The sequence below is a fragment of the Rousettus aegyptiacus genome, unplaced genomic scaffold (assembly GCF_014176215.1).
Source record: "Rousettus aegyptiacus isolate mRouAeg1 unplaced genomic scaffold, mRouAeg1.p scaffold_m13_p_7, whole genome shotgun sequence".
NCBI lineage: Eukaryota > Metazoa > Chordata > Mammalia > Chiroptera > Pteropodidae > Rousettus > Rousettus aegyptiacus.
In genome coordinates this window covers 21,321,718-21,334,576 of record NW_023416310.1, presented here as the reverse complement: position 1 = coordinate 21,334,576, position 12,859 = coordinate 21,321,718, and the positions used below count along the sequence as shown (strand labels likewise).

Here is a 12,859-nt window from a genome sequence, read left to right as displayed (position 1 = left end):
TAAAAACTGAGGGGGAATAAGGTAGGGCAAAAAAACCTGATATAACGTCGTCTCGGATATCTGAAACTTTTAAAGAATGTACTGCAAGATTAACTACAAAGGGAAAGGGACTTCAATGGAGCACTTCTTCAGAAGCGATGTCAACAAGCCAGAATAGGAGAGGTCATCAGAGTTCCTTACAAGTGAAAACTGATCAGGCAACAAGTTTGAATCCCCAAGTGAAAAGACAGAAAGGAGCGACAGCGATACGCAGATAGGCAGAATTGAAGAGTGTCTAGGGTCAGAGAAACACCGAAGTCTGAGACGAAAGGGAGAGGGCTGAGTCCCGCTGGCTGGAGAAACTCCGTCCAGGGGCAGTACAGGCAGAGCTCGCTTCGAGCTTGTTTCTTAACCAGAACTAGCAGGAAGCCCTAAAAGATGTGCAGCTCGAGCTGGTATTTTGTCCTGATAACTTCCGCGTGTGGGTGTGTGTGTGTGTGCTGCCCGTGAACTTCCGCGTCGGAGGGAGCCTGGAGCGCGGCCGAGTCCGCCCCGCCCACGAGGAACCCTGGCACCCCGCGGCGGCGACCCCAGCCCGCCGCGGAGAGGGGCGTGGCGAGGGCGTGGCGAGGGCGGGGCCTCAGCCGCGCCGGAGCCGTCCGCAGCCCCACAGGCCGCGGCGGCCGCGCTCGCCGTCGCCACGCCCCGCGACTACAGTTCCCAGCAAGCCCCGGGGCCGCCCGCGCGCCGCAGTTGACCCATTTCCCGGCCCGTCCGGGCTCGGCCAGCCCCCGCGCCCAGGCGGCTGCTCCCTGCTGACTGGGGTGTGGGCGGGGAGCGGCGGAGGGAGGAGGCGCTGCTGGCCGCCGCCGTTGCCTCCGCTCCTAGGCGCCTGGGCAGCTCACCGGGTTTCCGCGGCCGCCATGGACGAGCAGGCGGGTCCCGGCGTCTTTTTCGGCAACAACCACCCAGGCGCCGGCGGTGCCAAGGGTCTCGGGCCTCTGGCGGAGGCTGCTGCGGCCGGCGACGGGGCGGCTGCGGCGGGGGCGGCCCGAGCCCAGTACAGCCTCCCGGGAATCCTGCACTTCCTGCAGCATGAATGGGCCCGCTTCGAGGTGGAGCGAGCCCAGTGGGAAGTGGAACGGGCGGAGCTGCAGGTAAAGACCCTCCCGGCCTGGCCCTCTTCATCCCGCCTCTTCGTCCCTCCGCCCCGCCCCGGACCCTTCTCCTACCCCCTTACCCCCTCACTGGTCCCCTCCCCTTCGCTCCCGCCCGTCCCACCCGAACTGCCCCTTTCCTCCCATCACCTTTGCTTTTGGCTGACCCCACTTCCTTAACCCGGGTTCCCACTCCCGCCCTGATGCGTTGTTTACCCTCCCCGCTCCTTTTCGTCTGTTTCTTCTCTCTCATTTGAACTCTCCTGCCGTCTACATTTTAGGTCTTCTTTTTCAGTATACTAATTGGGCTGACAGTAGTTTTGAAAGACATGGAGCAAAAATCATCTTCTGTCCTAGTGAGTCCCATCCTAGGTCTAGAGACGTTCTCCGCAGTGTAGACACTGACAGTTGGCTCCTCTCTCTGAGAGGAAGGTGGTTAATGAAGACAACAAGTTGTGTCTGTGAGGCCTTGACTTTAGGCAAGACGCTGATGTTGGGTGAAAGTGTTACTAGGAATATCAACTCTCTTTTTATATATATAAATGTTTCTTCTCTTCCCTCTCTCCCTCATCCCCTCCCACTTTTCTTGTAGGTTTTTCAGATTCCTGGATTTTAAATGAAGGACCTAGATGATCACATTCAGATGGTGGTTCAGAGACGGTTTTCTGTTCTCAAAATCAAAAACTTCCCAAGGATTAATTTTATGTTCAGTGTTTTGTGAAATGGATTTTTACTTGAAAAAGAACTAAAAGGGGCTTTAAAGTTGGTTACATTTCCTTGTACACTCTGCAAGGTAAAGTATATCCAGGGAGGGCTCTTAAAAGAAAGTGAGGCTGATACTTTACAGGCCATTTGGAATTGGTAAGTAGGTTTCAGTGGCTGTTTTTAAAACTTCCTAGCCGTTCATCAAGTTCGTAAGGAACGTAAAGAACTATGAATGGCTGTGCCTTTCTGCTTTACTGGCTAATCCTGTGTGCTTGTGAAATCTGAGTATGGTTTTGGTTGGTGAAACATTTAAAGTTAAAATGCTACCCAGTGCGTCACTTTTTTTGGTAACATGTATTTTCTTCGGCACTTAAAAAAAGAAAGGAGAAATCTGTTAAATAGAATCTGTGCTGGAACAGGCTACTTTGGTGTAATGCAAGTGACAGTGGAAACAGCAAGCGGACTGGGTTATAATAGTAGGCAAGATTATAGTATGGGTTATGCTTGCTGCTAGCTCTGTGACCCTGAAGAAATCATTTAACCTCTCTGAACTTCAGTTTCATCATTTATTTAGTCAGCACATTTATTGAGTGTCAGCTGTGTGCCTCTAGGCCCCGGGATTAACAAAACTGACAAAGCCTCTGCCCTCATAGAGCTTATATTTTAGTCCGGAGACAGTCAGCAGATGCAACTATATAATACGCTGCCTCATAGTGACAACTGCTATGAGAAAAATAAACCAGGATACTGGAATAGAGTGGGATAGGGGCAGATGTTTTAGATGGCGTGAGCAGGGAAGGCCTCTGGGAGGAGTTGAATGAAGTGGGGGAGTGAGCCAGGGTTTTCAGGATTTCTTCTGATTTTTTATTTCTACAGTTGTATCTTTATATCGTTTGGTGGCTTTTTCATTCCAACAGTTATGTTGCTTTAGTATCTGGTCTTTTGATATTTGTAATTTTTCTCATAATCTGACCGTGTCTGTATAATAACCATCAGACTTAGATGCTTCATTCAGATTTATTGGTAATTCACCCTTATTAGCAATGCATTCCATAAATGACTTCAAGGATGTGTTAAAAGCAGGTTTTAACTTTAATGTTATACAATTGTGGAGAATAACTTTTGTATGTAGCCATTTAAATTTTAATTTATTTTCCAGTCTAGGGAATATGAGGTAAGTCACAATAATTTGGTCAAAAACAAATAAGATACAACTCTTCCCTTCCTACCTGTGGTAGTTTGGGAATTTCCAACTCATCTCACCCCCTGTGTCTGCAACCCCCACTCCCCCAAACCCCATTTAAACTTTTCAACTTACTTGTAACTATAGCCACTCCACACACACAAACACACGCCACATGGACATCCCTTCCTGAGTTATTTATGGCAAATGTTAAATTTAAAGTAGGTTTTCCTTTGGTTTTTATTATATTAAGGACTCTACATTTTCATAGGGTCTTTGGTTTGTGCTCAAATTAAGCATCCATGAAAAAAGTTTTAAAAATGTGTCACATTTTCCTTACAGCAAGGGTTATATATTTGGGGAGAGAGTTTTCAGGAATCTATGGTCTTTGACCTCCTTTATTACCATTGAAAATATATTTAAAAAAAATTTTTTTTACATCAACATCATTAAATTTGAACACATCTCTTCATTTTTCTTTTACCATTGAAATTTTCCTAGAAAAATAATAGGAAGTACGAGTTGAATGATGATGAAATTTGGATCAGCTGACGTTCTTTTAATTTTTAAATATCTTCTCAAGTCATTAACACCAAGGTCAACAAAAATACCTTTAAGTCTAATGTGTTGCTTCAGGAACTTGTCAGTCCTGCTCTTTCAAGTTGCCAGGGCAGAATTGTGAAAGGCAGTTCAAGCTCTCATCTATCTATCTGGTCTGCCTTCAGCACTTCCTCCCTCCTTCAGATCCTAGGGGTAAGGAACTGTCCACATTGTACCAAAGGCTTTGTCATTTTGTTCCCCCTTGCCCAGTTAGTTAATATAAGACTCTCTTTTCACTTTTGGTAATCTCACTCTCCCCTCAGCACCACCATGGAGACGAAGTAGGTAATGCATAGGAAAAGAATGGTCAAGATTAGTACTGAGATTTATATTTGTGAGAGGAATCGGAGGTGAGGTACCTGACATTTGAAACAGTTTTCTGCAAGTGACACATTCGTCTAGATGACCTCAAAGAAACATGAAATCTAGTTGGAATGACAGAACAAACAAAATGCAGAAGAATCAGAGTGTTTCTTATTATGGTGGTTTAAATTCGCTTAGAATAGCACAAGAAGAGCTAGCAGTGTGGGGAGAACAGCAGGAAGAACTTTATGAGGTAATGAAAACTTTAGGTTCAGTATTTGAAAATTACTGACTTATGGGAAAGCAAGCAGTTAAATACAGAATAAAAATTATTGGCTCTGGATTTGGATGTGTGTGCACACGTGTGTGTGTGTGAGAGAGAGAGAGATTGAGTAGCTTAGGGCATGTGGGTGGAGGCTGTTGCTATACTGTTTATGAATCTGGATTTTGGCATTAGCGATTCATATTTTCATTAAACAAATATTATCAAGAGCCTACTTCATGCTAGGTCCTGTTCTAGGTACTGGAGAAACAACAGTGATTAAAACATCCTACCTGCATGAAGTTTACATTGTGGGGGAAGATAGTAATAAATACACTCATAAAATTTTAGATGGTAATAAGTGCCATGATAAAGTGGGGTAAGTGGAATATGGAGTGCTTGAGAAGGTGGAGAGGGGAAGAAAGGCTTTGCTGATAAGGTGCCATTTGAGCAAATACCTGAAAAGGTGATATCTGAGGAAAGAGTGTTCTAGGCAGAGGGAACAATAGGGGGAAGGAAACATGCTTTGAATGTTGGTGGAATGAGGCAGCTGTGGCTGGAATAGGGGAGGAAAGTGAAAGAAACGCTGTCAGAGGTACTGGATCTTGCCCTCAGTAAAGACTTTAGATTTTACCTCAGCAAGATGGGCAACTCAGGAATGATTTGAGCAAAAGAGTGACACCATCCTTAAACAATTCTTTGCAAAGATTCAGACTAGACTTGGCGGGGAAACGAGGGTCGAAGAATCAGTCTAGTTAAGAGACACTTTTAATATTTCAGGCTAGGGATGACCCATGGTGGCAATAATGAGATTTGGGAATATATATTTTGATACATATTCAGAATATAATGGATTCTGAATACTTTTCGAATGTAGAACCAGCAAGATGTGCTGGAGAGGATAGGATGTGAGGAAAAGGGGAGTCGTGTATGATTCAAAATTATTTTGAGCAGCCTCAGAGGACTGTTGAGAAGATTTACTGTGCATTTAAATGGACAAAGTAGGCACTTAAAATGACAGCTTATTTTTTATTATTTTTGTAACCATTATTTACAATTATAGTAAAAGGCAACATGACATAGACCCGGATTTAAATCTTTGCGCTAAGACGTACTGTATTTCCTGACAAAAATACATGTTCGCCATAATTCTGACCTCTCAGTACCTTAGCTTCCTCGTGTGTAAAGTGAGGATAATAAACTACCTTGTGAAAATTAAATGAGATATTTTAAAGTAGCTAGCAGAAGCTTGGTACATAACTAAGCGCTAAATAAATAAATGGTAGCAAGTGCATGATGTTAAATTTGTACTCTCATAAATCACCTTTCTGTTCCCACAGAAAAGCACAATTTTCAGTCATGAACTCTTCTAAGGTTAGAGCATGTGCTATCCTGGAAACATGCAGTCTAACATTTTGGATCTGATGGTGGCACTAAGGAACATTTAATAGCAGTCAACCTCAAAACATTGATAATATACTTTAAATGTATTTGCTTTCCTTAATAACCCACGTGTCTATTGTCTATTATCCTGAAATTTGTATAAACTTTTCTGAATGTGTTTTATTTAACCATGCATGACTTCTTGGGTAACAAATCGCATATGTTTACGAATGACTCTATAAAACGAAACTTTAGTTTTCTTTTGCAGTTTGTTTGGAGTAGGTGAACCCCATTGTGGTATGGTGTAATTTCTAAACACGTTCCTTTTTAAAATTCTATTCTTATCCTTGATAATTTTATAATATTTAATTATATTTTGGAACTATTATAAAGGTTTTACTCTTTTAAAACATACCCTGCTACTTGTCACTTTAGTGTTTCTCAATTTTAGCTGCAGTCTTAGAATAATCTGAGGGAACTTTTAAAACTATTAATTCCATGGGCTCTGCCCCAGACCCATTAAATCAGAATTATAGGAATTAGGGCCCCTGGCATTAGTGTTTTTTGAGCTCCCTAATAGTCCTGATATGCAGTAAGGATTGAGAACTACTGCTTTAGTTCTTTTCTCTTTTTACATATATAGTTTGGTGATTTCAGTACTTAGTATGGATGGATATGGATATGGATGGCTTTTTACAAAATTTGGAATATAATTCCTGTTATGTTTCTATTCTTTCTGATGATAGCTAGCATTTTATTTTTAGGCAGTAGAATATTATAATTTGAATCATCTTCCTCTGACTGAGAGATATAATGACAGTGATCTTTGAGCTGGAATGAACTTTGGAAATCAGCTACATCCTTATTTAACAGGTAAACTGAAGCCCAGAGAGAAGTTAAAAGACCAAGAATGAAATAGGTTTTGTACAAGCTCTGGCACTTAAATCTCCAGATACCTGTGCAGTTTTTAAAAAAGTTTTCAGATACATTATCTTGCTTGATCCTTACAACCTTCTGAGGTAATCAGTCTCACCCTAATGCTTGCTTTCCATTTTTTTCTTGTTATTTAAAATAACGGACATGGAGATTTTACTGTGTTCTGTTTTCTAGCTTATTTTATTGACTAAATTTATGATTTTCTCATGATTTTGGTGTTCCGTAGTTTTATTATGATGTGTCAGGGTATAGATTTTATTTTCTTTGGGACTTTACTAGGCTTCTTAAATCTGTGAGATTTATGTCTCATTAGTTTTATAAAATTCTTAGTCATTATCTCTAGATTTCTCCTTGCTCTCTTTCTTTTCCTTTTGGTTCTCTGATTACATATATCTTAGGCCTTCTCTGTCTGATCTACATTTTCCATCTTTATATCTCTGCATGCTTTATTCTGGATAATTTATTCTAATTTATCTTCTGGTCCATTACTTTTCTCTTGAGTTGAATCTAATCTTTTAAAGCCATCGGATCTTTTCTTAATAGTTTCCTACAGAGAATTTCAGGGTTGTCTTTTATTTTTTTAACCTAATAAGTATAGTTATTTTATAGTTGGTGTCTCTGTTCTTCCTGTATGTTGATGTCTTGAAGGTCCTTTTCTGTGGTCTGTTGCTTTTGCTGGTTCTTGCTCTTGATGGCTCGTTTCTTTGTATGCAGCTTACTGTCCTTGAAAAAGTATAAGACTAATCTGAGGTCTCAAATAAAGGTAACTTCTTTAGAAAGTGTTTGCTTTTGCTTCTGATTGCTTTCTGGAGGCATAACTTGGAAGGAACTACTTCAAAGTGAATTCATTGCTTGAGATTTTGCAATACCCAGCTGATGAACATTTTGATTATGAATACACCAAGCAAAGTAGTTGTAAGGTTTTAAAAAGATAAACACATGTAAAGTATATAACCCACAATAGGTGTCCAATAACTGGGTTGCTGCTGTTGGTTGAGAGTTCTATGAACAGAATGCATTTAATGAAAATTTAGAAGCCAAAAACTCATTTCAGTGATCCGTTTGACATAGTAGCTACTTACATTCTTTTTTGTCCTATTAGTAGTGGTTTAAGGACAATAAACTGATTGTACTGGGAGTAGGGGGCAGGCTAGAGATGGCAGTAATAGGTGGTAATAGTCTGTAAGTATTGAGGACTACAGATAGTAATAGAGGAAAATTTGGATTTGGGGAGAGAATCCTGATGCAATAGAGAGAAGTTGAGGAAGTGGTAAAAGAAAAGAGACAGGGGAACAGAGGGATGGAGGAGTAGAGACAGATAGGAGGAAGAAACTGTGCACTGCACACTTCAGCCTGTTCTTGATTTCTAAAGGGTGTGTTGTTTGTAGTCTTTACTTTAGCTCTTGTAATTATAAAATTCTAGGACTAACAGAGGTGTACACACACACACACTCCCCTCTCCCTGCCACACATTATATCTCTGCTCTCAATTTTTTTATCCCCTTCATTGGACTAAGAATATTTTACCTCCTGAGGGGCCCATGAACTTAATTTGTCTCATCCTTTATTTTATCATTAGGGCCAGAGAGATACAGTGATTTGTCTGAGATTAATTACTCTATGAGTTGGTGTAGATATAGTTTAGAACCCAGGAGTCCGAGTACCCAGGCCAGGGCATTGTTTGCCATACTGCATTATCTCCTTTTATTGGTCCTGTGTAGCTGCCTCTGATCTGAATTAGATGCCTCTGATCTGAAGTAGACAAGTGAATAATAATTTAAGTATGATACAGTATTCTTTGAATAACTATCATAATTTAAAGTAAATTCTTATCACTTGTTTGAAGTTTTTCTTCAAGTAGAATAATTTAGTAGAATAATTTTCTTCAAGTAGAATAATTCTTTAAGGGGCTCAGGAAAGTCTTTAACAATGTGTGTTCTTTAAAAATGTTTAATATGGTATCACTAGTTTATTTTAATCAGTTTTATTATTATAGGAAATACTGAAAAATGTTTTTTACAAGTCTGCAAATTTGGATTTCTTTTCAGTTTGCTCTGAGAGTAGCCTAATTAAGTTCTATATAAATGTATATATTAATATAGTTTGCGTTTATTGATCATATATCAAATTTTGTGTTATGCCTTGGTAATTAGGTTATTCTTAGTCCATCTGTTGTACATGTACTATATTCGAAGAGAATAATATGTCAACCATGTAGTTTCTCTTATGCAGTAAGGTATTTGAGGAAATAAAATCACTTTTTCTGGCAGACTTAACGCTATTTAATCTTTGCTATAAAAATACTTTATCAGATAAGATGATAGAATATTAGGAAATACTGATTATTACATAAGAAGAAAAAGTTACAGTAGAGTTAGCTAGAAGCAGTCTGGCACAAGGAAAAATGTGTAGATATTTTGTTTTGGAGATAAAATAGGGAGAAAAGTTAGGGCGTAGAAGCCCTGGAATTAAGGTGAGCTTTAGAAAATATTGAGTAAGGTTGGGTGGAATAGGTATTTTGGGTGTGGTGAGTAGGTTCTTGGCATAACTGCGCTATAGAAATCCAAGGAAAGGGCCATGTGCGTGTGTGTTTCATGACCCTGCACACAGGTTTCATTAGCACTCATTTACATGTGACAGAAATTGGATCCAGTACCAGCATATCTAGTTAAGAGAAATAAACACAATGTCAAATTCCACAAGGGTGATACCAATTTCACCTGATGGAAAATTACAGCCCAGTCTGGGACTTGTTCTCAATTTCTTTTGTTTGTGCTTCCTAAAATGAGAAGGTTAAGCAAAGGAGCCTAAATTATAGGCACAACTAAAACCTGCTCCCAAGGAATGTGGATTCTTATAAAACTAAAAGGAAGGGCTAATGAAGAGTCTGTGGATTTGGGTGAGCACACTTACTGAACTTGAAAGAAAAACTATTCAGTTGGGGAGGAGGGTACCATGTTCCCAGTAATTGATCCTAGTACTTTATCTGTTGTTTCCTCTCTTTCCTTTCTTCTTTACCCTCCAAATATAATAATAGTTTCATTTATTGGGCACTAACTATGTATCAAGTACAGTGCTTAACACTTTACATGTATAATCTGTTTTAATCTTTGCAAAACTATATATGGTATGTATTAATAATTCATAGATGAGGAGAGAGGTTAAATAATTTGTTGTAAGAAATGTTTGAGTGATGGGGCCTGGCATGGTAAATAGATGAAAACATTTTGCCATTTTTCTTGTTTCCTCCTGCTCTGAGTCATTGTACAGGGCTGGGATGTTTTCCTCTCCTTTGCTGTCTAGTGAATTTCTAATCATCTAACAAAGATTCAGTTTCCTCTCTTTGGGAAACCTGCTTGACCTCCAGACACAGTGGTTTCATGCTCCTCTAACACCTCGTACATACAGTACATGTAAGCTTTGTTGTCTGCCACCATCCAGACTGGTGGTTGGGGCGTAAACCTGAAAAGATGGTCAAAATGATACTTTAAATAATTTAAGTTAAAATTATAAACATATAATAATTTGCCAGTGTAAGACAAATCCCACTCACCCTTCAGTTTAAAAAAAATTGTTTTAGAATGCTGATTGGAGTTCCAGGTTGACATACTTGAATTAGCTACAGTTGTAATGCATTGTAATATGATACAGTACAATAACACATAATACAGTTGTTTATGATTTCTGGTTCTGCTTTTTCTTGAGTAAAGCCCACTGAGAGCAAAGTCCTAGATTTTTATGAGTTTTACCCCAGTCTTTTACAGTTGTTTACCAACATCTATTTGACAGCAATATTTTTAGGCCTCTTTTATTGTCTTATCCTTTTGAAGCGTTCAGCTTATTCTTTTTATATGCACATTTTATTGGTTTATATAATATTTAATTGAATTATCTAATCAAAGTGCAACTGACAAACAGATTTAAGAGGACACCTGGTTGACTTTTGGTGAGCTTATATAACTGTACTTTGGGAGCTTAAGTATATGGGTGAACTATATGCTAGGTGTGAATATTTAACATCTGGGCTTGCAGCAGTGTTTTATAAGGAGACTAGAGAATACTGGTTAATCCATAGGATTGGTTAAAAGAACATTAGTGATACGAACTTCTACTTTATCTCACTTATACCACCTATGTCAAACTTGTTTCTTGGCTAGACTGTGAGTCATTTAGGGTGTTTTTATTTCCCTAAAGCCCAGCAGAGTGGCTGGTACATAATTAGCTGCTTAATAAATATAATAAATATATTGAATAAATCATATATTAGCTTAAGTTGTTACTGAATATGTATTAAATATATATGTTTGTATATGTATATCCTGTCTACCAGCTAAATTGTGTCCTTAAGGGCAGGTCCCATACTTGGATATTTATAATTTTGTCAGAAATGTAGTGAAGGCGCAATATATGTTGCTGTATAGAGAGCAGCCTATCTGTTCCTCTTGCTGCTAGCTAGTTCTGCCTTATGACTTCCACAGGAATGAGCCTTTTAGAGCAAGTAGTGTCTGTATTGTGTTGTGTAGAGCATTGCTTGGTCCCTGCCAAGTCATTCTGATAGAGCTCATTTCAGGGATACCACTGGCTTCATAATTACGGCTTGATGTGAGCTGCAGCAAATGGTGCTTGGGTTTGGTTGTCGTGTGTGTTCGTTTGTTTTGTTTTCCCTTCGTGTGCTAAACGTGGACAGGCAGGAAATGTCTTTGGCATCGTGTCTTTACAATCCACAGGGTAATGTAACAATTGTTTTCTAAAACCCATGATTTCAAATTTTATACACATTTCTTATTTCTTCTAAATAGAAATTTGAATCTTTTTTTTTGTGAAGATAAATCTTATTTTAAATAAAATATCTAGTTTATTACTTTGCATTTTATTTTTCTGATTTTGTTTATAGTTGCATTACCAGTATATTGTGATTTTAAGCTTTTTTGAACCCTACTTCTTTAAATAATAAAATGGAAATCTCTCAGTTACTCAGAATTTAGAATGAAAAAATCTGATTTTCTTATCACTAACCTGGCTTGTGTCAAAAATTATAATTTAGCTTTTTAAATCCTTATAGCTAGCCAACTTAGAATAAGCACAAACACTAAAATAAGGAGACATCAAAGTTGCCAAAATCTCATAGAAAATATATTATCGAGAATTTTTTTTTAATTGTGCTTTTGCTTGCAAGACTTTTAGTCAGGACATTCGGTACTTACTGAGTACCTGGCATTCTTGTACACTGGAGATACAGTGAAAAAACAGGAAGATACAGTTTTAGCTCACATGAAGCTTATAATCAAGTAATGATTCTTAACTTCAGGACCTGAGTCCATTATGCCAATGGTGATAGCCACTTTGGCAATGCCATTTTAATTTTCTCTATTTAAAAACGGACCAACCAATCATAACAATAAAATAAATCCCTTCTCAGCTCTCTTATTCATTAGCACAGGCATCCTCTCCCTTATTCTCTTTCATTTCTCTGTACAGACTACACCTTCAGTTTTTTAGTAGTCTCATCTTTCTGTTTCTTTGTTCTCTTTCTCATTTTTGGGTTACTCATTTCTCAGTCTCTTGTGATCTTGCTTCTAGTCCTTATTCAGGTAATTGTTCATCAGATAATACTTTTTTTTTTTCCTTCCACTGGTTACTCTGACTTAAGTCCTCCCACTCCAGTTGAATTCTTTTGTTTAGATGCTTCATAAAACTATATCTCTAGGTGGTCCTAATACTTTCCACAGTTAAAATTCTACTTGTTGAATTTCTTGCTAATGTCTTTACTTGAAACTCAATCATCCTTTCAAAATTCTTTTCCCAGACCAAATTGTCCTTTCTTCTCTTACCCAGCCCCTTGTTTACCTTTTCTAGAAACCTAGATTCAGCTTTCACTGAACATTTTACTCTGTTGCTCTTCCTCTCCCACCCATGCACCTGATATTGTAAACTCTGTGTAATGTTTTAAATCCATTTTTTAAATCATTTAATTCCTACTGTTACCCTGGTCCAGACTCTCATCATGTCATATCTGGTTGATTGCAGTAGGAGCCTTCCTAATTTTTTACCTCTGGTCTCTCCCTTTGTTAAGGTATTCAACGCAGTACTGCCTCTCAAGCTTCTAAAAATATTGATTTGTTCAAGACATTCTCTTTTAGTTTTTATTTTTAACCATAGTAGATTGCAAATCTCTCCACAATTCGGCTCTTTGTATTTCCTCCCTATTAGAGTACTCTTTCTGAACCAAAATAGTGCAATCTCACTTTACACATGAGCCACATCCTTTTTTTTTTTTTTTTTTAAATTATTGTTCAAAAGGGTTTGTCAATCGGGAATGTCCTTTTATTACCTTGTAGTTTGTATTATTCC

General features: G+C 38.7%; 1 protein-coding gene across 3 annotated transcripts in view; it reads left to right on the top strand.

The window, feature by feature from the left end:
• The first annotated feature begins 778 nt into the window (after positions 1 to 778).
• STRN (striatin) overlaps positions 779 to 12,859 on the top strand; it is a 73,137-nt gene continuing 61,056 nt past the window's right edge. The window contains exon 1 of one of the 3 annotated variants that reach the window (XM_016162512.2): positions 779 to 1,136. In XM_016162512.2, coding sequence (XP_016017998.2) covers positions 903 to 1,136 — 234 coding nt within the window. In that variant the 5' untranslated portion in view covers positions 779 to 902. Of the gene's footprint in view, positions 1,137 to 8,638; positions 9,408 to 12,859 lie in introns of those variants that run through there. The other 2 variants (XM_016162513.2, XM_016162514.2) reach the window with 2 other exon arrangements.